Source organism: Equus asinus, chromosome 2 (assembly GCF_041296235.1).
Source record: "Equus asinus isolate D_3611 breed Donkey chromosome 2, EquAss-T2T_v2, whole genome shotgun sequence".
Lineage (NCBI taxonomy): Eukaryota > Metazoa > Chordata > Mammalia > Perissodactyla > Equidae > Equus > Equus asinus.
The window spans coordinates 49,672,811-49,697,730 of NC_091791.1; the positions used below are offsets into that span (position 1 = coordinate 49,672,811).

The following is a 24,920-nucleotide window of genomic DNA, read 5'->3' on the forward strand; positions in this document are numbered from 1 at the left end:
GACTTAGTAGCTGCTGTGAAAAATTCTCCAGCTACTCAAATACTGGCCAAGTTTCCCCAAACAATGGTTTTCAAGTGAGACAGCTCTGCTTGCTACTTGCTAGGTGTGTTTAACACAGGGATAATACTCCAAGCTCACGAGGTTGTTGAACAAGATGTCATTAGAATCTTTTCTAGTGCTTGCCAACTGGAGGCATACAGTAGACAGGAGATATTGATGATGTAAATTATATTTCTTTTATTAAAATTCCCTTGAAGCTCAATATTCTGAAACCAGTGTTATGCAAATCCTTGGAAACTTAATCCAAATGAATTTAGCAAAAGAAAATCTATTTTTGTGGTACAATGTTCGTTTTAGGTTTCTATACAAATAATAATATTGTTTCGAACATAATTTAGAAGCCTCAATGTGTAGGCCTAAAGAAATGGCCTTTCTAATCTCTAAAAAGTTTAAACTAGAAATTTCCATTTTATGAAAACTTTACCCTTTTAGGAAAGGGTAGGATTTAAAAAAAAAATCAAAGACAGTATTTTAACTAATCCTTTGAACTCACAAGAGGTTGAGAAGGTTTAGAGGCCACACACTACTGGACTCCCATGGATCTTACAATTTATCTTAGGGATGAATAAGAGGGCCTCTGGAGAAAGTGCTGCCTTAACCTGCTCAAGTCAGAGATATGAAAGCATTGCCAGAAGAGAACTTTTCTCTGGCATAGGTGGATAAGGAGCATTTGGAAACAGGTGATAATCAAGTCCCTGATTCAAATGGAGAAGAAAGTGGCAATGTCAACTAGGCTTCTTCTGCCCACTAAGAATTTAAAACTTGAAGATGATATGAAGATGGGGAAGCATAAGTAAGGAGTTTGGTATAAATCATCCTATGAACAAATAGACCAAACATTTTTTCTCTCCCCAAAGCCCCAGTACATAGTTGTCTATCCTAGCTGTAGGTCATTCCAGTTCTTCTATGTGGGACACCACCACAGCATGGCTTGATGAGCTGTGTGTAGGTCCACGCTCAGGATACAAACCAGCAAACCCCGAGTCGCCAAAGGGGAGCATGCGAACTTAACCACACGGCCATGGGGCTGGCCCCCCAATAGAGCAGACTTTGATGCAAAATACAGGCATAACTAATGACAGATGCTGCCCTTTTCAATGACAAAATGTTAGATCATGCTCCCAAGTGCCGATGCTCCAAAACCCACTCAGATCAGAACCCAAGTCCAGCCTCTCTCAGAAAATACTGAATGGGTTCTTCCTTCCAAAGCTCCTATGAGTTTGGAAAATCTTTTGTTCATAAGGAAGAGACTAAAGATTTTCAGTTTAGTCCTCTCCACTCCATTATGTCTCATGGAATGGCCCCTTGTGAACCAATAGCCCCAGCAAAGCCCACATGGGAATCAATGAGCCTTCAAATGATTCTAACTTGGAGGCTACACATCTTCCAGCTGAGGCACCAGACATTGTGGAGCAGAAAGACCACCCTATGGTGCCCTAAGTGAATTCCTCACCCACAGAATAAATGATAATTGTCATTTTAAGTTTTGAGTTTATTTGTTACATAGCTATAGATAATTAAAACACCACTACCCTCCACCCATTCCAATCTATCAATTATAAAAAACCACCATCAGTTGGATTAAACAATGGCTTTTTAGGAAAACAAATAATGCCATATTAAGTGCATCCATCAATTTTAAGATGCACTCAGATATGAGAAAGGTGAAAATGTGAAAAGATGTGTGTGTTAGCATCAAGGAACTGCAGAGCACACCCAGGAGAGCATGGTACTGTGAGGGACACAAGAAGTTTTGTCGGGAGGACACACCAGAAAAAGCAACTTCAAGAGTCTAGTGTAGAAGACTCAAGAACCTCACAGGAAATAGGGAAGTAAACCCCAATCCTTACTTGCCCCAGTTTTTAAAAATAATTCCATGCTTTCCCTTAAAAGAGGAAGGCAGAAGGAAAGGGAATACGATTCTTACTGAATTAATAGAACAGTAGCTTTCAAAGGTACTGTGCTGCCAGTTGTCATTTGGTCATAAGGATATAAAGGAAAAAATACAAAATGAAAACAACAATAATCATATTTATCTGCCTCTATAATAGAGATTTAGTCAGACACAGGAGAGACCAGGACTCACCCCCTTGGTGAGCTCTCACTCTATTTCAATTGGACTCTACCAACTGGCCAGTGACAAGGTTAACTAGGACAGCCAAAGTAAGTCCTTATAGTAGATAATGTACTGATAGATGATTGAGAGTTAACATATTCTCCTCATCTACCCCTCCCACTCCCAAAGGTGACAACATCTGGACAAGAAGTAAAGAACATACTTGATTACCTTTGCCTATTTAAGCTTCGTCAAATCTTTGTGCGGAATCTGCTGTAACACGCAGCTCAAAAATTCCAGAACATTAAAGCAGGGTGTTTATTTTGAAATCATTGAGATATATTTTTACTTAAAAAGAAATCACCTGCTACATACCACGGATGTTGATAGTTAAGGAGGTTATATAAAGGTGAATACAACATCCTTGCCCCCAAAGAACTTTCAAATCTCCTATTTGACAAAGACCAAAGTGTAAGAGGTCAGACCCTAATTTGCTAACATCTGTGTTAATGTTTATCAAATGGGCAGGTCCAAGCTGACCAAGGAGAAAGAGGGAAGGACAAGACAAGACCCTCTCCCCCAGGCTTGTCTTCCTGCCACCCGGCCAGGCACAGCCTGGATGGGCACCTGTAAGATGAGTCATCCTACACCTTTTCCTGCTCCCAGCCATCTCGCTCTACCCTTCCACCTCACCTCCCATACATCCCAAGTCCAGCCTCAGTGGATCGATTTGCTGGTTCTCTGCAATATGCAGAAACAATCAAATTGACGAAGCTCTGAGATATTTCATAAGAAAGCTGTCCATAAACAAACATTACTTAGGTTATTTTCTGATCCATGAGCAGAGGCTAGAATAGTATATGTGATGACAAGAGAGAAGGCATTATGTTGAGAGGCTCAAAACCCCAGCTGAATTAAGGAAAAATTAGCTGCCCCTAAGCAGAAATGGTAAAATAGGATATTTTGTCCTTGTTGGGATTTTAGTGAGTTCAGCTGACTCTGCAGAACTTGAGAGAATCTAGTTTTGATCCAATGGCACAGCCACTACTTCAGGCCCTTCCAACTTCCCCAATTTGTACAAATCCATGACCCAGAAGAAAGAAAAGAATTTTCCATCCTAATCTCAGTTCTTGCCGATCTGCTCTAATTTGCCAAATGAGAATATTACCCTTGGGCCTCAAAGACATACACGTCCTCTAGCTCTTCCCTTCCGAGTTGTGGTCAATCAAAACATTAACTTTTTTTCATCTTCTCACACTTGCGGTTTTATCTGTGTCCATTCTATTCTAAAACTGATAAAATTTTATTTTCTTCAACTGCTGGTTTAAATTTTAAATTGAATGGTTTTAAAACTAATCGGTCCATTGCTAGTAATAATGCTTTGTATTTATGAGAGCATGTTCTTCCCAAGAGCTCTAATTATTATCTGATTAAGACATCTGATATCTCCACAGTTCAGAAAAGCATATACATTTAGCTATTAGAACGAACAAGGGAGTGTTATAAATCTACCCTACCCTATGTCACCCTACAGTTCCTTTTACCTTAAACCTGCACACGTCTGAGGTGACTTAAAATCCTTTTGAATAATTGGGCATTTTAAAGACCTTTACTCTTAATTAAAAGAACGAGTGGATTATCAAATTCATTTCATAATTGGGGGAAAGGAGGCCCTGGAAGAGCTGATTTAAATTTCCTTTAAAAAATAGGGGCGAGCCAGGTGGCACACCAGTTCATTTCGCTCATTCTGCTTTTCAGTGGCCCAAGGTTTGTTGGTTCAGATCCCAAGTGCAGACATGGCACCGCTTGGCAAAAGCCATGCTGTGGTAGGCATCCCACGTATAAAGCAGAGGAAGATGGGCATGGATGTTAGCTCAGGGCCAGTCTTCCTCAGCAAAAAGAGGAGGATTGGCAGTAGTTAGCTCAGGGCTAATCTTCCTCAAAAAAAAAAAAAGTATCTGATTATTATTTAAAATGTTCTGGCACTTTAACAAACAGAGAACCAAGCCGGGGTGGCCCAGCCAAGTGGTTAAGTTCCTGTGCTCACTTTGGTGGCCCAAGGTTTCACCAGTTGGAATCCTGGGCAAGGACATGGCACCGCTCATCAGACCATGCTGATGTGGCGTCCCACATAACACAACCAGAAGGACCTACAGCTAGAATGTACAGCCATGTACTGGGGGGCTTTGGGGAGAAGAAGAAGAAAAACAAAAAACAAAAGATTGGCAACAGATGTTAGTTCAGGTACCAATCTTTAAAGAAACAAAGAAAAGAAAAGAAAAGAAAAGAAACAGGGAACCGAGAGAACTGTTTCTTCAGACATATTTTCTAAATAATTTCTGCCTAACTTCATCACTATTTCAACACAGAAATAAAATAAATCATGGAGAAGACAGGTATAGGTTCAAAATCCACACATATCCACAAAGTAGGATCTCCTCTGATCCTACTTCATTATCTGTAACAGAGATATCAACCCATATACTGCTTACAGTTGAGAATTTCTACTAGAAAATAGACAAATTATGTTGTCTATCTTATCCACTTTCCAAATCAAATAACATTACCTGAGTGCCTGATCTGTACCAGGCACTAAGCTAGGCACTTTTAACCGATATTTCCGCATTTAAAACTGGGAGGTGGATTTACTCTGCCAGTTGCGCCTAGTGTCAAGCCAACCCATCCCACGACCAACAAGTCTCAGTGTTAGGTGGCTGCGCCCTCACAGCTTTTAAGTGCTCCCCCTGCCCACCAATTTGGCCGCTTTGGCTTCTGAGATTCCTATTAGCAACAGATCTATTATTCCCTTCTGGAGAAGATTTTATTGTGGCAGATGCCCTGATGGCTTTTAATAGTCTGACTTGTGCCTACTTAGATTTTGATGTGCTGTTGGTCAAAGAAGTCCAAATTTCTTGTCTTATTTCTCCAAGTCCCCCAGTGGTTTACGCTGGGGACTTATCTCGAGGCTTTGTGGGTCCCCTAATGGCTGCCATCTTGCTTTCTTCAGAGGGAGGGTGTCCCCATTATTTTCTTTGGAAATAATCCTCCCTAATTCAACCAGATTTACTGTTTCTGGCTGCCTGTGCACAGTTCCAGAGACCTGTCTCACTGTGAAAATATGTAGTCTGCCACACCCCAATTTTCCACCCAGAAGGATTAGGACAAACAAAGTTGAAGAGCTCAGAATGCAAAATAAGCCAAGCTCAATGGAGAGCAGCTTACTGGAGGTGGAGAGCAGGCAAAGAGGCAGCGGGCAAAGAGGCAGCGAACCAACAGGGCTCTGAGGGTCCATTCACCTGCATCCAGGAGCCGTCCCAGGAATCTTCAGCAGCTGTCCTCGGGTCCCATCCCCTCGTCAAAATTGTCAAAAGACAAAAAACTAAGGCAACTTGGTAATGGGTTTGATGCCCTTTATTCAAGAGAAAACAGTCCATGGGTTGGAGGAGTCCAGTGCCTACCATGCAGCAGAGCGCTCTTCCACAGGGATTTTGGGTAAGAGTGGGTTTTATAGAGCTGCTGGAGGCAGCAACGCAGAAACAGGCCATGACTGGCTAGGAGATCAGGATTTCCTTATAAGGCTGCCAGTCCTGTTTTCTAGAGTAAGGTAAACTAGCTAGAGCTGAATTGGAGGACTGTGATTGGTATATGTTTCCTTGACAGGTGTTTCCTGTAAGTGCCCACTGACTTAAATTTAGATTTGAGACATGGGCGGGGCCACTGGGGAGGCCTCCATTTTGTAGGTCCCGAGATAGAAATTAACTTTATCACAATAGAGCTGAGAAGTATCCCATGCAAATCAGCGTGAACACAGGCACATTTAACAAAATGTAACAGCTGGGGTGGGTGATATTCCAATGTAAAATCAACAGAGCATACAATAGAGTATAAAAGAGAGTCACAAGGCATTTGGGTTCTCAGTGGCATTTATTTTTTTCTCCCCTGCAGCAGGTAGATAAAGGACACAGACCGAAGGGAGAGATTCACAAAGAAAAGAAAGTCTTCCTTTAATGAGCCTGCACAGACTGGGGCTCACAGGCGGCAGAGAGGGGTAGGATTAACCAGCTGTGCGAGAGGCAAGATTAGCCTCCTTGGGTGTTGTGACTACCCAAAATCTATGTACCTCCCTCCAGGAATCCTCACATTTCTGCTCCCGCCCCACTGAGGAGTTAGGCCTTGTACAGGCCTCCAACTCTCCCATTCACTCCAATTGCAACACATCATTGAGTCTACAGAAGGCCCCAAACAGGAGGAAGCTTGAAGGAAAGAAGAAGGCAAACAGATTCTGGTCATGATCACTTTGCTTTACTCCCTAAAGCATGAGTATCTCAAACTACCATGCCCAGGCCCTGAAAAGAGCTTACTTACCCTGACCTTTGAACCAGCCTGATCCCTCAAGGTGTGTGAAGCATCTGGCTTGATCATTATGACTCCTGGGATTCAGGAAAAGGTCATCCCTTCAGCTTTATGGCCTTCCTGGGTTTCTGACTACATTCATTCATCATTCAAATATGCAGTTCCTATTAGGGGCTACATTCTGTGCTCTTCCTAGTTTCCGCCCTCAAGGAGCTCAGTCTAGCAGTGGCAGTGGTGGTGGTGACACAAACCACACACAGAGGCAATTACAATATAGTATGATCAACGCTACAGTAGAATAAAGGTAAGTGTGAGACGCCCTGGGAACATAGAGCAATGACACCAAACCTAGCTCATGAGAGAAGCATCACTGAAGTGGCCTAAAGGATGAAGCAGAGAGATGGAGAGACAGAATGTATCAGGGCAAACATGTGTAAGCGAGAGCATGGCGTGTTCAGGGAACTCAGGGGGGTTGACTCTGTTTGGGGTTAGAGTCAAACACAGGTGGGGACAGTGAGCAACGAGGCAGGCAAGGCCCAGGTAGAAGCCAGATCATTTGAACCCCCTAAGTCTTGAAGAGTCTGGGCTTCATTCTGACAGCAATGGCATCACTGAATATTATAAGTAAGACATTTAGATTTGCACTCGAGGAAGATCATCTGCAGCCTGTGAGGCAAATGGATTAGAAGGTGAGGCAGCAGAGTGAAGGAGGGAGGACAGTTAGACAATTAGAGCACCCAAGCAAGAGACGACTGTCACTTGGCACTACAGAGGTGGTAGTCAGAATGGAGAAAACTAATTGGCTTAAAAGATATTAAAGAGGTGGAAACAATAGGCCTGGTGACTGACAGGATGTGGTTGAATGAGAAAGAGGAAGGACTGAAGATGATGCTCAATCCTTAGCTTGGAAAATGGGATGAATGATATTGCTGCTCCCTGAGATGGAGACAGAATGAGAAACAGTGTTCAGAGAGAGTTGGGTATTAGTGCCCACAAGGCATCAAGTAGACAATGATAAATAGATGGGCTGGAGTCCCAGAGACAGATCAGGGCTGGGAATAAATAGTTGGGAATGAGCGTGAAGCGACTAAAACTACAAGTGGTATAACACCATTCAGCATGTGCAGAGAGAGAATAGAAAATCTAGACGAGAACCCTGAGAAACACCAATATTTATGGAAAGCAAGCCACAAAATAGCATATATAGTAAGAGCCCATGGGGAGAGGAGGAAGGAAAGATCAAATATGTGTGTGTGTGTGTGTGTGTGTGTGTGTATAAGTGTGCTTTTTTTGTGGGACATGTAAACTTTATAAACTACTCTATTGCTTGAATTGTTTAATGAGTATGTATTACTTTTATAATTTAAAATAAGAATATTTAATTTTGAAAATATTTAAGATATAGGCAGATGCAAAGAAGATTGAGAAAGAGACACCAAAAAAATGCAGAGGAAAGGAATCTTATTGCCCGACCCTACTTAGGTCTGATTTCAATGGAATGCTAAAAGATTTTAACTCCGTGTGGAAAATCAGGGTAAAGCAATAAAAGAAATATTAAATATTAGCAAAAGTGTACTCAACAATATGACTTCTGTCTGATGTTATAATGTTCTTTAAATGGGTACCACTGTTCCTTACAGTCTACTTAGGTTAAATTTTAATAAAGACATACAATTTTCATCAGCAAGGAATCAAAAATCACAACCAAATGGGACAACTGGAGCAGTGAGTCAGCACCTGTTAATGTGGCAGCATAAGCTTCAGCCTTCCTACCAGAGCTGTCATATCCACAGTGCAGAGGCACGAAGGAAAGGCAAAATGGCGCCTTCATCAAGTCTATAGTCTCGTCTCAGCCACACGGCCTCTCGAGCCTATTGCAGAAGCTCGTCACTTATTTTGACTTTAAAAGATTACTATAATTTTAAGAATCAGAAGTGCTAATTTCTGTGATTTTAATACAAATTAAATATTTACATATATTTTAAATAATCCCCCTTTGAGTTGAGATTTATGCTCCTTTAAATACCTCTTACTATAGAGCATTACCTTCCCAGGAAAAACTGCCTTTTATTCCCCTTTTTGCTGAGAAAGTGAACAGCCTGTTGATATGGAATCTCTACCATGTTATTTTCTGAAATCATGAAACTATGTCTATTATTCTGTGCTTTCAAATATCCCTCAATGTTTCAGTTCACAAGCTCCCTTGTTTATTTTATTTAGTTTAGCAAGAATCCAATTACTCTTCTATTCCCAAACCAGTCACGAGAAAAGTCCAAAATTACCATCACAAAAATGACCCCAGCTCCTCAAGCTTCTCCACTAATGTCAAGCCCAAGGAGAATTAGGGATCCTCAAACTCAGAGAAAGCTCCACATTCAATGAGTAGGCAGGCAAAGGGGGCATTTCGATTCCAGTTATTAATAAACTCTGTGGTTCCTTGGTGGCTACTTACTCAAACACTTCCTGAATACCTTCTACAGTGCCAGGGACAGTTTTCGCTGTGGGACTACAGTGGCATCATCACTCAGGAAAACAACCACCAAGAAAAAGAAGAAAAAAGTTCTAGGTTTTTCTAAGTCAATGCAGATTCTTGCCCCTTTCCCACCTTCTGTAGTAATAATGGATGATCAAATCAACAAGCCTACAAGCACAACAAGATGTGAAACATCTTCTGAGGAGATCCCTCTGCACCCTGACCTCCCCTCAACTCACAGCCTTTGCTCTCTCAATGAAGTTTCCTCATTCCAGGGATGCATGCCTTCCTCCCATCTTATTTATATCCTGTCAGTTCAGGCGGCTACAACACAAATACCATAGACTGTGTGGCTTAAACAACAGAAGTTTCTTTCTCACACTTCTGGAGGCTGGGAAGTCCAAGATAAGAGGTCAGCCAATTCAGTTCCTAGAGAGGGCTCTCATCCTGGCTTACAGATGGATGCCTTCTTGCTGTATCCTTACGTGGCAGAGAGGAAGCAGGCTCTCTTGTCTCTTCTTATGAGAGCACTAATCCATCTCCCCAAGGCCCTATCTCCAAATACTATCACACTGGGGACCAGGGTTTCAACATATGAATTTTGGGGGTACACAAACATGCAGTCCATACTCACAGATCCCCCACAAATCTTATCTTGTCCGATGACATGAGGCCATATCAACAGTTCTGTTTCTCTCCTTCTGAACTGTCCTCTCATTCTCCGTGTGTTTAATCCTGTACAGCCTTGTTTTGCAGTATATGCAGAATCTGTGTGCTTGGCTTATATCCACCAAGGAAACATGTTCGCACGCCAAGGGAGGAGGTTTTCCTTGCATTTCTTTCACTCTCTCAAAGCGCTTCAGCACCTTACAAAATATCTGTTGATTCATTCAGTCAGTCACAACATGTCCACTGAGCGTCAGTGTCTGACGCTGAGGAACAGTGTTTTGTGGATTTGGGAAACTTAACCCCCCCCCCGCCCCCCCAACACACACACATATACACACTTCCACAACATAAAAACTCCAAAGATTGGGACTAATTTAAGGGAAATGCCAGTCTGAATTTCTAGAAAGTAGGAACCACAAAATATATTTACTGAAACGCCAATTTCTCATTGCTTGCATGCTCATTTCTGTCACTGGAATGAGGCTAAGAGAATTTGGCCTAGGGAAGGGCCTTGAACAGCTGTTTTGCTGAATAAATAAGAAACTAACAGCAGCTTGCATTTGCAGTATGTAAACTTTTCAGACTGCTTTCCCATCCGTTAGCATAACTTATCGAGACTGTTTCTTAAATGAGGGCATCTAAGTACTTGGAAAGAATCAGAGTTTTATGTGTTTCTCTTATCTACATTATTATTATGTCTAACAATTTTTCATAGATGATGGTCATGTAAAATTCAACCCAGACTTTTTCTTGCAAATTCTGAACAAACGGAAAACTTTAGATCTTCCTATAAAACACTGAACTCATCCAAGTGCTGAACAAACCACGGCATTAGACAAGGGTGTTTCACAGCTTTCAACACCAGACTCTAAACATGTTTCTGGATTAATAAGGCACACGTGTCTTTCTGTTGAACCCGTCATTGAGGATTTTAAGGAATGTCTAACTGTTCTCACAAAATGTGGAGCAGTTAACATAAAGGAGAATCATGTCTCCTTTTAAAGATTTTGTGGAAGCATCCACTCTCTCCCATCTTTAAAACATGATCCTGGTTTTGGTTTTTTTCTTTTGAAGGAGGTTGTAGAAAGCAGTGGAAGGAGGAAGTTAACAGCAGTAAGAAAGTAAATCCTGACAAGAAAATTATTCTCAGATATCTAAAGAGAATAGTCATATCAAAAATAGTGGTATCTTGTGAATGCCTAACATTGACTTGCATTATGGCTTCTCATGCATTTTAACAGTAGTAAAAGATGCAAGTCTTTGATGTTAGGTCCCCTGGGTTATACCCCAGCTACTAGACTTCCGGGAAATGCCACAAAGCTGCAAAATATTAGCTCCATCTTAAAAGATCTCCATCTACAATGTCAGCACAAACCAGGATCAACTCTCCAGAGGCCAAGCCTTGTCTTATCAAAGGCCACACAAACAACCTCTATGTCTAATTTCCCAGTTAACAGTGATTAGTATTATTTAGCTCTGTCTTTTATCAGATTCTTCAGCCACAAGTAGAATATATAAAGTTTTGTCTCCATTTAGAAAGGATGCTCCTTTTACACAGTCAGTTTAGATGACACATGTGGATTGAATTGAGTATTCCAAGTAACCCATGAAAAACTTTTTATGTGGACCTTGGAAGAGTCTTAGAAGGCTCTATTAGACCCAAATACTAATTGTAGCACCACTCATGCTGAGGAAGTTTTTCATTTGGAAACCCAGCAATCATCTGGAATGAAGAAAAAGCTTAACACTTGGAACATCTGAACTCAAAAACATTTGGAGCTCGACAAGTATCTGGCGTCTCAAACCCAAAAGCCACAGCTCCCGCCTCCAAACTAGTTTCCATAGAACTTCAAGAAACTGGAAATGCTGAAGAGAGACAGGATTCCACCAAGAGAAGGATGATGAGAATAACTGAAGAAAGCGCATAGGAGGCAATTCTGCAAACCAGGTCACATCACTTTTTAAGTTAAGCTATCTCCCAGCTCTCCCTTGCCTGCACTGGGGTCATGTCCCCAGGGATAGGAATGGCAGGCATTAGGTGCTGTGCCAGGGGAATGCAAGCCCATAAGATACACATTGGAATGAAAGCCCCATGAGGGCCATGCTGTCACTGGACTCATTCTTCTTAATATCACATGGAGATTCTCAGTAAATATTTGTTGAATGACGAGTTATTAACATGGCATCATTTCTTGGGACATCAAATTTAGGTGAAGATTTAGGGGGAGGAAACCTGTTTCCATTAAAATAAATACATCAATAAACTGCAGCATTCTTAAGACTCCTTAAGATGACATGCATGTACCAGTCAGGATTCTTAGCATCAAACAACAAAAACGAACTCTAACTAATTTAGCAAAGAACGAATTTATTGGGAAGCTTACAAAATAACCCAAAGGGCTGGAGAACCAGATATGGGTCTACAAAGCCAAAACTGAGCTCAGAACTGGTCCAGTGTGGACACTTCTGCTACCATTGAGCACTCTGCATCTCTGATGCCGCCGACCCTAAGATCATTCTGTTATTATTTTATTTTTTAAGGAAAAAAGTAGACAATGCTGCTTATCAAACTCTATCACAACACTGATTGTAAGGAACACTCTGATTTCAGCGATATTAAAATGTTGGGAATATGAGAATTACAGGATTGATGAAAAGTGGTCACTTCTGCAGCATACATCGCTCGTACCACACACTCACGACAGGCACCACCACCACCACACGCAGCCCAGGTCTTGTCTCTTGCTGCACCCACTCCCACCCCAGGTTGTGCCCGTGTCGTAGCTGAAAGAGAGCCTGGAAAAGCAAATACTGGCATTTTCAGCTTCTATCGTGGAAAAAAAGAGGCTGCTTTTTTCCCTCTTGTGGGAAATTCTCCAAGCACGAGAACAGAGTTCAGATGCTGGGCAGCCAAAATAGAATGACAAATATCCCCTATAGGGAGATTTCAAAGAAACTCCCTCTTATGGTAAAAGTTCAGTCTCCTCTGCGGTTAGGACTTAGAAACCTAGAAAAATGTTTGAGAAGCACAGAACAGGAAAACTCCTTAGAACAGAATCCAAGGTCCTTATCATCCAGCCCCTGCAAACTGTTCCAGTCTAGTTTCCATCACCCCACCCTTTGCAAACCCAGCAGTCCAGGGATGACAAATTAGGTGGCAGCTCTTGAATTGCCATTATCACTCATGTCTTCACTCACGGTGTGTTCCCTCATATGAGAAGGTCTCTCTCCCCCAATTCTTCTCTGCTTAAATCACTCTCATTGCACAACTTAGACGAAAAATCACCTCTCGTGGGAACTCCTCCGCATAGCCCCATCTTTGTGACCTCTTGGCACTTTATACATATCTCCATTGTTGAAGGAAGAGGTCCCCACTCAATATCTGAATAAAAAGCTGAATCTACTGCTTGCTAAGCAAGGGAGAGCTGCATTTTAACAGACATTCTCCCTAAGTAAAGCAGAGAGAGCTGATCTTATATAGGGTTTGGAGACCCTTTGAGTTCAGGGGCTGAGAGACTTCCAGAAGCTGGAATATTTAGGCATTAGCTGACCTTTAGGAGCATCAGCAAAGCTGGAGTGAGAATGTGGTTGACTGGCTGACTTGCAGAAATGTGCTCGCTAGAGTTCAGCTGTTGCTGACTGTCTGGCTTTCCAACTATGTGTGTTGGTGGGGTGTGGGGGCTGCTGTTACTGATCGGCTAGCTTACAGCAGCATGAATAATTGCTGTTGTAGATCCATTTAAAAAGGTATAAAAACAGGTTTTGAAGGTTATTGATAACCATGGCCACACAACAATCAGTCTTTTCCTAAAAGGGTAGGAACTTTTCATTCTCACTATTATGACAATATATTAGGATGTGATAACCATACTAATAGGCAACATTCTAACGTTTATTGAGCTCTTACTATGGACAGGGCATTACAGTAAGTACTTTACAAGGATTATCTCATTTAATCCTCTGAACAACATTATAGGTGGGTACTGTTATCCTTCAGTTCACAGATGGGTAATCTTAGAGGCCTCCCTGGGATCCACGTGCAAACAGAAAGACAACAGAACCTGCACTCTTAATCAGTGCACGCTGAGGACCTGCTGACTGCTGTTGCTGTCTCCCCCAGTGCTAATACACCCCCCTCAAGCACAGGCACCAGCTCTCCTCTCTCTTCGTGCCCACAGCCACATTGGTTCAGGGCTTCTCATGCAGAGGCACCTCAAATTCACTGTTAGAGCAAGAAAGAGAGGATCCTGAACCTCTCTATTAGTGCAAGGCCTGATCTAAAGGTCAAAAGCTCTGCATCTTGCCATCCAACCATGGCCAAAGTCAACAATAAAACCAACACCCTATACAAACTGTCAACTACATCTGTTATTTTAAGAAAGCCAGGCCTTAAAATAATATATTCCACTTGGTTTCTAATGACTTTGTAGCTATTTCTTCACCTTTGATGCAACTACTGAGACTAAAAGATTGGTTATTAACCTGCCTCAGCATCCCCACAATGGCAAGGTTATAGTAGCCTAAAAACAAAAACAGAGAAACATCAGGAGCATAAAACCAACCACTGACTATTTTGTCACTTTCTGCTCATGTGCATACACCCAAACAGGACTGCCCTAATCACAACTCCTCAAGAAAAGCACTCCCATATCGCCTAAAAAAATGAAGTCATATAAAATATATCAAACCACAACTGTGACCAGAAACCAGGCAAGGAAAGGGTTAATGAAAATCTGATCCGTAGCTAAACATAGTCTGTCAAATGCTTTCCAGACAAGGAGAAAACGACTGTTTTTCAGAAGTTGATGTCCTCATTTTTGCAGATGTTGCCATCCTACAGTGAAACTTACATGGTTGCAGCAGGACCCCTGCAAATTGCTCCAGCTCTAAGTGTCCAAAAGTTACCTTGGACCTGTTATGCAATGGCATGTTGCACTGAGCTGGTTATGTAATAGCACTGAACTTGTCATGCAATGGCCTGCACATGCGCCCTGATTAGGCCCAATTGTTACACAGTTGTAACATAACCTCTGCACCCCGGTGTATAAAATCTCCAGCTGCACTAAACTGGGCAGGGAGCGGGGAGCACTGCTCTGGGAGCTATCCCTGGGGTTCTCCATTGCTTGTGCAAGCAATAAACCTTTTTTCTTCACCCACTTCAGCCTTGGTTGTGCTTTTCACCTCCACACTCACCAGGAGATGGACCCACTGAGTTCGGTTACACATCCAAAACACAGCTCTCACCCAACAAAAGCCTTGTGATTAATGACAAAGATACGTCATCAGAATATCTCTATTTCCCTCCTATCACTCCTCAGGAAGTACCATGAAATCCCTCTGCAATTTACTCCTTTATGAAAAATTATATATTCTTATTATCCCAACAAATGAGAGGAATGTTCAAGCCTTCCTTCTCCTGAGCCCAGCCAGGCCTTATCCTCCAAAGCCCTGGACACATTCAAACTCTGTGGTGACCTATTTGGTGTGTGTATTGGGAGACCCACATGTTTAATCCACCTTCCAAATCAAGAAAAAGCATAAACCAATTTTAATACAACCATGAAAATAAGTAATACCTAGTAACACCACTCAGTTAGTCATTCAACTTGTGTGGCCTTGAGCAAGTTACTTAACTTCTCTGTGCCTCAGTTTCCTCATCTGTAAAAAGGAACAAGAGAACCAGCACCTTGTAGGGTAGTTGTGAGAATTAAATGAATTATTATATATAAAGTACTCAAGACAAGGCTATGCGCATGGTGGCTATAGCTAATAACATTTGTACTGTATACTTGACAGCTGCTGAGAGCAGATCTTAAACGTTCTCACACAGACACACACACACAAAAACAGTTAACTATGTGAGGGGATGGATGTGCTAATTATCTTGATCTTGGTAATCATTCCACAATGTATATCTATACTAAATCATCATGTTGTACACTTTAAATGAATACAATTATATTTGTCAATTATTCCTCAATAAAGTTAAAATAAAGACAAGTCTTTGCAAGGTCATTACCACAGAAGTAATATTTTCATAATTATTACAGCCTCCAGGTATGACCTAGAAGGTCTGAACCAGGGCTACAGTAGTAATATAGACAAGGAAAAAACACCTGGGAGAGAGATTCTGGGTTCGAATGTGAAAGTCTTCAACTCATCTAGCCATGTCTAAAAGGCAAATAGGATCAACATGGTGCTAAACAGCTGCACGGATAGTGGATACTTTAGCGTACATCCAGAAACCGCCAAACATCCGACTGCTTCGTGTAATGAACTGCTTGGCCTCCTCCCTTGCTCCCCCCCTAGAAGAGGCCATCTGACCCTTGGCTTGTGTTAAGGTTCAGCTCTACCAGGATCTGGGGCCGATTCCATGCTCTGTCAAAGGAAAGGGAAGGCAGCGTGGGTAATGCAGCCACAGATCTGTCGTGCTGCAACTGCCACCCGGAAGTTTTACTCAGAGTGTCTGCCTTGTTCCTGTCCCGGAGTCCCCACTGAAGTAACTGGATCCCAGTCGTAACACCCTACACCCACATGTCTCTGCCCTGCCAGTCTGCTTAGTGCCCCACATCCTCCTGGACGGGAATCCCATTCAGCTCTTGCCAGTTCCCCTGGGGCATCGAGAAGCTAGCCATACACAGTCTGGCTTCAGGAAGACCCTTGCATTGGTTTCCTAGGGCTTCTGTCACAAATTACCATAACTTGATGGTTTAAAACAACAGAAATTTATTCTCTCATGGTTATGGAGGCCAGAAGTCTGAAATCAAGGTGTCAGCAGGGTCATGCTCTCTCCAAAGGCTCCAGGGAAGAATCCTTCATGGCCGTTTCCAGGTCTAAGAGGCTCCTGGCATTCCATGGCTTGTGGCACATGGCCTCTTTCTTCCCTGCGTGTCTCTGTGTCCTCTCCTCTTCTTAAGGACACCAGTCATTGGCTTTAGGGCCCACCCTAAATCCACAATGATCTCATCTGAATTCTTACCTTAATTACATCTGCAATGATCGTATTTCCAAATAAGGTCACAGTCTGAGGTTCCAAGTGGACATGAATTTTGGGGAGACACTATCCAACCCATTATACTCCTCAACTTACAAGAGAGGAAGCGGAAGCCCTCTCTGGAACGTTCAGTCCAGCATCAGTAATGAAACACCGTGTTACTGAGCCTGAACTGAGAAATCAAGCAAAACTGACGGATGGTTTTGCCCAGGAAGGAATTATTAGTGAAAATGACAGTTTGGGAAGTGAAAGAAAAAGCCAGGTCAGTGTGTAGGGTGGGTCTTCTTTGAAAAAAATGTAGGTCTCAAAATCACTAAAGCTATAAAAGTTGACATTAAAATCTTCATTTAGAAATAAGGAGACAGAGGATAATTTGTACATGTCTTAAAGACACGTTTCTTAGTCTTGTTTGCAATGGAAAAACCTCCTTCTAAGCTCTGAGATAAATCACATTTAGCAATTAGCTCACAAGTAAGAGGAAGCCAAAATAAACCAACTTCAAAAGGACCCTAGTCAATGACAAAAAGGTGTTCAGAGGTACGGCATCGCAATCAGACATTTAATAAATTTTAGATGTGTCATTTCTGAAATTCTAACCAAAGAATGAAAATTTTAATGACAGGAAAATAAAATAATGCTCAAGGACAGTTGAAGCTACTGCTTTTTCTGATTTAAAAAAACCCTTCAAAATAGCATCTGCAAAGACTTTCATTACTTTGTGTATTAGAATTTTATCTCCACTGCCCAGAAACTAGATCCCTGTCTCTTTTCCAGCACCAGCTCCCTCCTGCCCGCTCATCCTGTTGCCTCCATCGAGCCCACCTCAGTTTCTGCAGAGTTGATCATCTCCTGAGAGACTGTCTGCTTAGGCCCCTCGCTTGCCACTAAACCCTGGAGAACACAAGGCTGTGTCAGCTACCCGAGAGCTCGCCAGATCTGTAGCCTGTACATGGCCCATGGATGCCTCTGACATCCAGACCCTGGTTCCTCCAGACTCTTCATCGCATTAAGAACAAGTCACTAAGTTCTCGTCCTGTTTTTTAGCATAAGGTGGAAGGGAAATAGCTACAGATTTAATAGGGTGTTAGGTTTTGGTCTTTTCTCTATTTCCATCTCTATGTTTCACATCAGGTAGAAAAGGTTTCAGCTGTCAAAGTGTTTATAAGAAACCAGTAAAAAATAAATAAAATAAAAACAGAAGGAGCCTTAAATCACTAGGGTTTGCCTGTTTTTTATTTAGAGTTAAATTAATTCGGTCTTTTGTTCAATCTTCTTGTCTTTCAGGGAGAGCAACGTCTGGGTCTTCAGAGGACCAAGCTCTCCCAGTTTCTAAATCAAATGTCAGTTTGAATACAGCTGAGAAGGCAGTCGGCAAAGACAGGGAGAAACTGACAGAGGGAAGAGGTGGGAGGGAACGACGCCCTCCCATGAATCCACAAGAACAACAGTCAACGATCTTCCCCTGGTGGCTGTTAAATCCCGTAGGTCATACCTTCAGTACAGTCAGTGTCTTCTGGATTAAAACACTAAAAGCCAGCCACTGCCCTCACCACACTGGCATACTGAGTAAGAGCGCTTTAAGCCTTGACAGTATCCCTTTGGTTATTCAATGTTAGTTATAGCTGAAAAGCCTAAAAATCTAATGTTGGGAAACCCTTTCCTACTGGAAATTTCCCTGGTGCACAGCAACATTACCAAGCCAAGCAATCATAATATTGTAGTTCAGGGTATTAAGGAACAAAAGAAGCGGCGCTGACATCTTTGTTTCTTCGAGAAATCCCCTAATTGTGGCTATAGCTTATTAAGCAGTAAAGTTGCAGAGGGCTCAGCTATAAAAATATATATATATAAATTCATAACATAACCAAGCAGGCTTTGTTGGGTGGGAAGGGAAAATTCCACCGTGACTGAAAGACCACCGGTTACCTGTGCCTGGAGGCAACTACATAATAAAATAAGGATTAGAAGAGTAAAGCCATCCTTGCCCACAACACAAGCCTCAGTCTAGAGCAGCAGTTTTCAAGGCAGCAATCCTCTGTCTGACTGCTTATCTCCAGTAGGATTAATGCTCAAAACACGGTGCTATTGTTCTGTCTGTGTCTGGCACCAGTTACGTCATTTTCGATCATTTTAACACAGAAACTGGCTTGTGAAAGTCAACTTTCCTATTGACTTGATGATGGTCACTGCTCATGGCAAGTAGGGTCCAGTGGGATAAATGGTCTGCAGATTTTGAGAGCAGATTTTTCAATCTTTTTCGCACGTCTATCCAATTTTTAAGGCTTTATCATCTCATGAGAGTAGGTTGCTTTTTCCAGGATGTTCCATGCTATTTGGACACTAAAGATGTAAAATAATACTACAATAAGCCTCCTAGACAGGCAGAGGCTGCTGACTTCCCTTCCTATGCCTTCTTTAACTACCCTAGAAAGAGTGAAGTGAAAAACAAAATCCTGACGCTCTCAGGCTACATGGGTGCGACTGGTTACGCCTACCTTGGAGGAGAAAGTGAGTGAGGTTGGATGTTCATGCCATTCATTCTTTTTTTTTTTTTTAAAGATTGGCCCTGAGCTAACATCTGTTGTGAATCTTCTTTTTTTTTCTTCTTCTTCTCCCCGAAGTCCTACAGTACATAGTTGTATATTCTAGTTGTAGGTCCTTCTAGTTGTGCTATGTGGGACGCCACCTCAGCACGGCTTGATGAGTAGTGCTAGGTCCGTGCCCAGGATCCAAACCAGCGAAACCCTGGGCTGCCGAAGTGGAGCATGTGAACTTAATCTCTTGACCATGGGGCGGGACCATGCCATTCATTCCTGATATGGTCGCCAGATTAAGTAAATAAAAACACGTGATGTCTGGTTACATTTGAATTTCAAATAAACAATGAGTAACTTTGTAGTATAAGCATATCCCACGTAGATATTTGCTTGTTCGAAACTCCCATTCCTTTTGAAAACAATATCTACATGGGACATACTTACACTACAAAATTATTCATTGTTTATCAAAAATTCAAATGTAACTAGGCATCCCATATTTTATCTGGCAACTACATCTCGTAAAATATGAAGCCTAAAATTGTAGGCTTGAGGTTGACATGTTATGTCTCAGTCCCAAAGTAATATTTAACCATGTTCGATAAAGTTTAGATTGGCGATTCTTAGTTACCCGAAATGTCGGTTCATTATGTTTCTGCTATCCAGACTTCCCAAACAGCTTCGCTTCCAAGCTCCAAAACAGTCTGGCTAAGTCCTTGCTAAGCTGTTTTCTTTGCCGAAAGAACACCCTGCTCTTGGATAAATATCCCCAAGTACATGAGGATGTGAATTTGCATATCTGTGTGTATGTAGAAACCCAGATCCCACATCTGACAATATTCAAATCATCAAATCCACTTTCTATAGGACGTGTTATTTTTGGATCAAATTTTAAAATGCCTCTTAATCACAGCACTACAGGTTTAGTTGGCATAACCCAAAGTCACTACAATCTTCTGGCAAGAGTAAGACCCCAATTAATCCTAAATAAAATAAAATTAATGAACTCTGAAGTTTCATTTAGCAACAGAGAAGAAATCAATAACTAAACCTACTTCTTTTTTCCTGATAATAATGAAGCAGATGTTTCACTCAAGAGATACTTATACAAAACTCGAATTTTTGTTCAAAACAGAAATATAACAGCAGGTATATCCTTTGGTGATAATTAATTAGCCTAATTAACCTAATTAATTTTCTTTTTCTTCTGCTAGTCCTTGACATTAATAACATTAATACTTCAGTATTGTGAAGGCCTAGAAGAGGAAAGACCAATTCTTCATTCTTTGGGTTATACTGCTAGTCTGAGCAGAAGATGTGGAAGTCATTAGTGCTGCTGGTCAGCAATTCATTCTCTCCCTTAGGACACATTGCAGGATTGTACTCCTAGTCCCTTGTGTTCTGGGATTGTGCTTATAAGGGAAGCATGTGACCAGCTCTGGCCAATTAGTAGAGAATGGAAACACCGTTTGTTGCTTCAGGCCTGGAGCTTCTAATTATTGGTGCAGAACCCTCCAGAGCTCTCTTTTCTCTCTGACTCCAAAACCAGCAACATTCAAGACTGTGACTGCTCAGTTAGTCTGGGCCCTTAATTGATCAACATGATTAGACACTTCCTGGTGACCAATGATGGATACATAACATGTGCAAGAAATGTACTTTTGTTGGTTTAAACTACTAAGGTTTGGGGTTATTTGTTATTGTAGCAGACCCCAGCCTAGCCTAACTCAAGAGACATACAATTATTGAGGTTTTAGTGTATACCCAGCCAAATGAGTCTATGAAACATTCTTGGAGCCAGCCCAGTGGCCTAGTGGCTAAGTTCAGCATGCTCTGCTTTGGCAGCCCAGGTTTGGTTCCTGGGTGCAGACCTACATCACTCATTGGTGGTCAAGCTGTGGCGGTGACCCACATACAAAATAGCACAGACATAAGCTCAGGGGGAATCTTCCTCAGGAAAAAAAAAAAGAAAGAAACATTCTGCACACTATTTTTAGCCCCCTGAAACTTGCTGAATGTTTAAGATTGTGTCATTATAACATTGAATTCTCAACAAGCTCTTAAGGTAGATACAAACTCTACTTTATAAATGAAAAACTAACACTTAAAGAACTGACAAGCAAATGCTTAAAGTCATACAAAAAGTGAGTGATTGAGAAGGAATTTGAACCCGTATCCATCTGGAACTATAGACCATGCTTTTCACCACTTTGGTATACCACCATTTAAGTATTTAACTCTGGGATTTATTAAAGGAAACTTGTTCATAGTAGAAGGAGCAAATCTTGGAAGCCCATGGAGGGTTAGAAGGTGCCAATAGAGATAAAGGTGTCCCATGGATGTTACTGTTCTTTCCAGGTGATGGTAAATCTTGACTATGGGTTGAATTTATAAGGCTATATAATGTTAGAAACCATCTTTGGATTTACATAGAAAACTGGAAATTCTTTAAATCAGAATTTGTTTATCTATGCAAAAGATGCAGAGGAAAAGACAAAACAAGACAATTTTAAGAGCCATCCTATGTGGGAGCCATCGGCATCTCTGTTAAATATTCCGGAAGCCTATAAGCAGAAATCAGTCCTTCCCATCCTCCACTGCTACACTCAAAATAACCAATACCACCAATACCTTCTTGCACAGATTTTTTAAGAATTCTGTAACTTCCCATCATAGGTGGAACACCAATTAGATAATGGGACCCAGAACACTACAATGCCAAAGTCTCAAATTTTCCATTGCTTGTAAACTTGTCTCAAACCAGTTATATGGTTTTGAAAATAAACTCCGAGTGACAATTTTTTTTGACTTTTGAGATTTAATGCATAGGCACACAAGGAACATCATTTAATTTTAAGACTCCTTCATGTCAGTATTTAAGCTGAATATATTTCTATATTTCAAAAAAAAAGAAATAAAGCTATTTTACAGATATCCCAGGTTCCTTCCTAAAAATATCTTTCTTCATCAGCTTAATCATTTAACAACAGATTGGTTGTGAATTTAAAGAGGAGTATCAGAATCTGGTATACCATGAGAAACAAGGAAACCCAAATATTGACTCAGATGGCCTCATTTTCAAGGACCCTGAATTACTCAGAGCTCTGTCCCTTGAATCTCAACCATTTTACTCTTGGAAGAGTGAAAGGGAACGTGGAAAACAAACCTAAAAGACCACCTTTCTTCCTGACCAGTAACAAGTATTCAAAAACCCATACCCAAATAGGAATTGAAGTAAAACCTCTACACTGAAGGTGCAAAATCACCCGAGAGAAATAATGCAACACAAACTAATGTGTCAAAACAATGATCTAACTAAGACTAATTGTTAGAATCATGATGAATTCACGCTCTTGACACAACGCAAGAAGCAGCCCTCAAAGGCGTATTCAGAACTTAAAAGTCTTTCTCTCACTGAAAAGCAAGTGGAATTCTATTTGAAGTTCATTTTAGCTCTCCCGAGCTCTCAATTTCAAAGTCAATCAGCTGTACTGGTTTTCTTGCTTTTACTCTTTGCATTTGCTCAGTGCTTCAGTAATATATTAATAAAAATATACATAAAGTAGATCTATAATTGAAAACAGAATTTTAGTTCCTTTGGGGGGAAAACATGACCCAGAATTAACAATTGTCTTTCTTTTAATTCAGAGCCTAACACAGTAAGAATAAGAAGTATACCTTCCCCAAACAGAAATATAGTAAATACTCCATAGTTAGGTTATTTTGCCTGAAAAGTGTTCAGGGAGTTTTCATTTCTGCAGAAAAATAAACATGCAAATTTCACAATCAGACCTGGATCCCTTTCCAGCCTCTTAACATGTCTACTGGAGCCAAGTGGAAGAAATCTAATGCTGATGTACACCAGACCGAACAGCTGGTCTCCCCAAGGAAGTGGATTAACAGCACGATCACAGTACACAGCTCACTCAGAAAAGCTCTCTATATAGCCTCCTACTTTTGTCTTCTGCTAAAATAGCCACCAGAGGGGAGGACAGAAGGATGGTGCATTGCCTGATGCCAGCTGGTAGGGAGTGAAGATGGTAAGACTCAATCTACAAATGCTAAATCTAAATGCCCTCTGGACAGTTACAGGAAGTTGGTCCTGTTATGCTAGTCAAGTCCAATCATCCCCAAATCAGGTTGTCAGGAATTAATATTATAACAATACAGAATCACTTTTAATTTCTCACAAAATATTACAACATACATAATCTACTGCCTTGAATCAGTTCTCCTAGAAAGAGCGTTGCTATCTAATAAGACATTCCACACAATAGCAAACCAACTGGATTCTACTTTGATATGGAGTTTCTGCTTAGCACAAACTCACAAGTCTTGTCTAACCTCAAGGTCATCATATCAATGAACTCTAGTGTTAGCATCAATAAAATCTGAACTTTCTGGAGATAGGTCATTAAATGGTCCTTATCCAAGCCATTTTTTTGTAAAGCCCAATGTCTAAGGAAGACAATAAACAAGCAGAAAGGAAAACTGCAACTGATCCTGGCTCAAATCAACATTCTCCTTATTCCAAATATCTTAACTTCTTTCAGAACATCCTGGCATTACCTTCCTGGTTCCTGGACTTTTATTGAGTCAGCAAATATTCCTAAAGCCCTCCTCTTTTAAATGATTCATAGAGAGCGCAAAACTGGAATCAGTCATTCATACATGCACACAAAACCTCAGATTCTGCTAATCCACCCGAGGCTCCTTCTCAGAGAATTGGCCAAGACCAAGGTTAAAGAAAAGCTGCTCAAAGTGAGATGTGAATCTGACCTTCCACAAGTGGAATTACTGAATCTGACTTTGGGGTTGATCAGAAAGGTAAGAAAGATCAAAACTTTTAATGGTTTCCATTTTGTTCCTTCTCCCTTGTCCACACCCCCACTTCCAACCTGGTTAGGATCAGACTGAAGATCCACTCGGGGGTCCTGAATTCAAACTTTGTGACAGGAGAACCCAGAAATGGCAATAGCTAACTCTTACAATGGTGCTCTTCAGATTCGAAGAGGGTTGTTTTTCAGTTTGTAAAGTTGTGCCCGTAGGTTCTTCACCGGTGCTTTTGGGGAATGATGATCGCATAGAAAACCACTTAGAACTGTGTATTGATGATGGTAACAAGTGTCAAGAAGGATCTGTAGCATCAGCTCAAGTTTCCCAAATAAATTCAGCTTTACAAACAGAACCACCCTCTCTACCATGTTGCATGGTAAGCCTCATTAATGTGACATTTACTCTGTGATCAAAACTCATTTACAGTTTTATCAGCTTCTATATTTGTCCAAGTCCTTGTGAAACTTTGCCTGACAATATTAGAAAACAACACTCTAGTATTATCAGTCATAACGGTGGTTATTATTTAAAACGTTGACTTGTCCACAGCCTTACTTCTGTCATTTGAATCTAGCATCATCCAGGCCAGTTTTCAATCAGGAACGCACATCAAACTTACCTATGGAATTTAATTAAAATGTGGATGTCTAGGACCTACACCAGACAGTGAATCTTTTTACTTGATATTCTTGGCACATTCTTTTGGGATTATTATGTTATATCTAAAGGATTTTTCCTCTGTAAAAATTATATTCCTCCATTTTTTATAAAATCAGAAGTAAATTCTCTGACTTTTTTACAAACAGGCTTACTTATTATCCTTTGAGACATTCTAATTTGGGGAGAACGATTTTATTATCTTGTTTTGCATGTCACATTATGCATTATTCTTATTATGAACTCGCATCAGACTTTTCACATTGGAAAATTATCAGTAGTAAA

The 24,920-nt window shown here is 41.1% G+C and overlaps 1 protein-coding gene across 10 annotated transcripts in view; it reads right to left on the reverse strand.

The window, feature by feature from the left end:
- Positions 1-24,920, reverse strand: part of FAM13C (family with sequence similarity 13 member C) — a 118,168-nt gene that overhangs the window by 77,895 nt on the left and 15,353 nt on the right. The window contains exon 1 of one of the 10 annotated variants that reach the window (XM_014833388.3): positions 5,413-5,697. The exons of the other annotated variants lie outside the window; for them this stretch is intronic. Coding sequence (XP_014688874.3) covers positions 5,413-5,661 — 249 coding nt within the window. The 5' untranslated portion in view covers positions 5,662-5,697. Of the gene's footprint in view, positions 1-5,412; positions 5,698-24,920 lie in introns of those variants that run through there. 10 annotated transcript variants of the gene reach the window in all.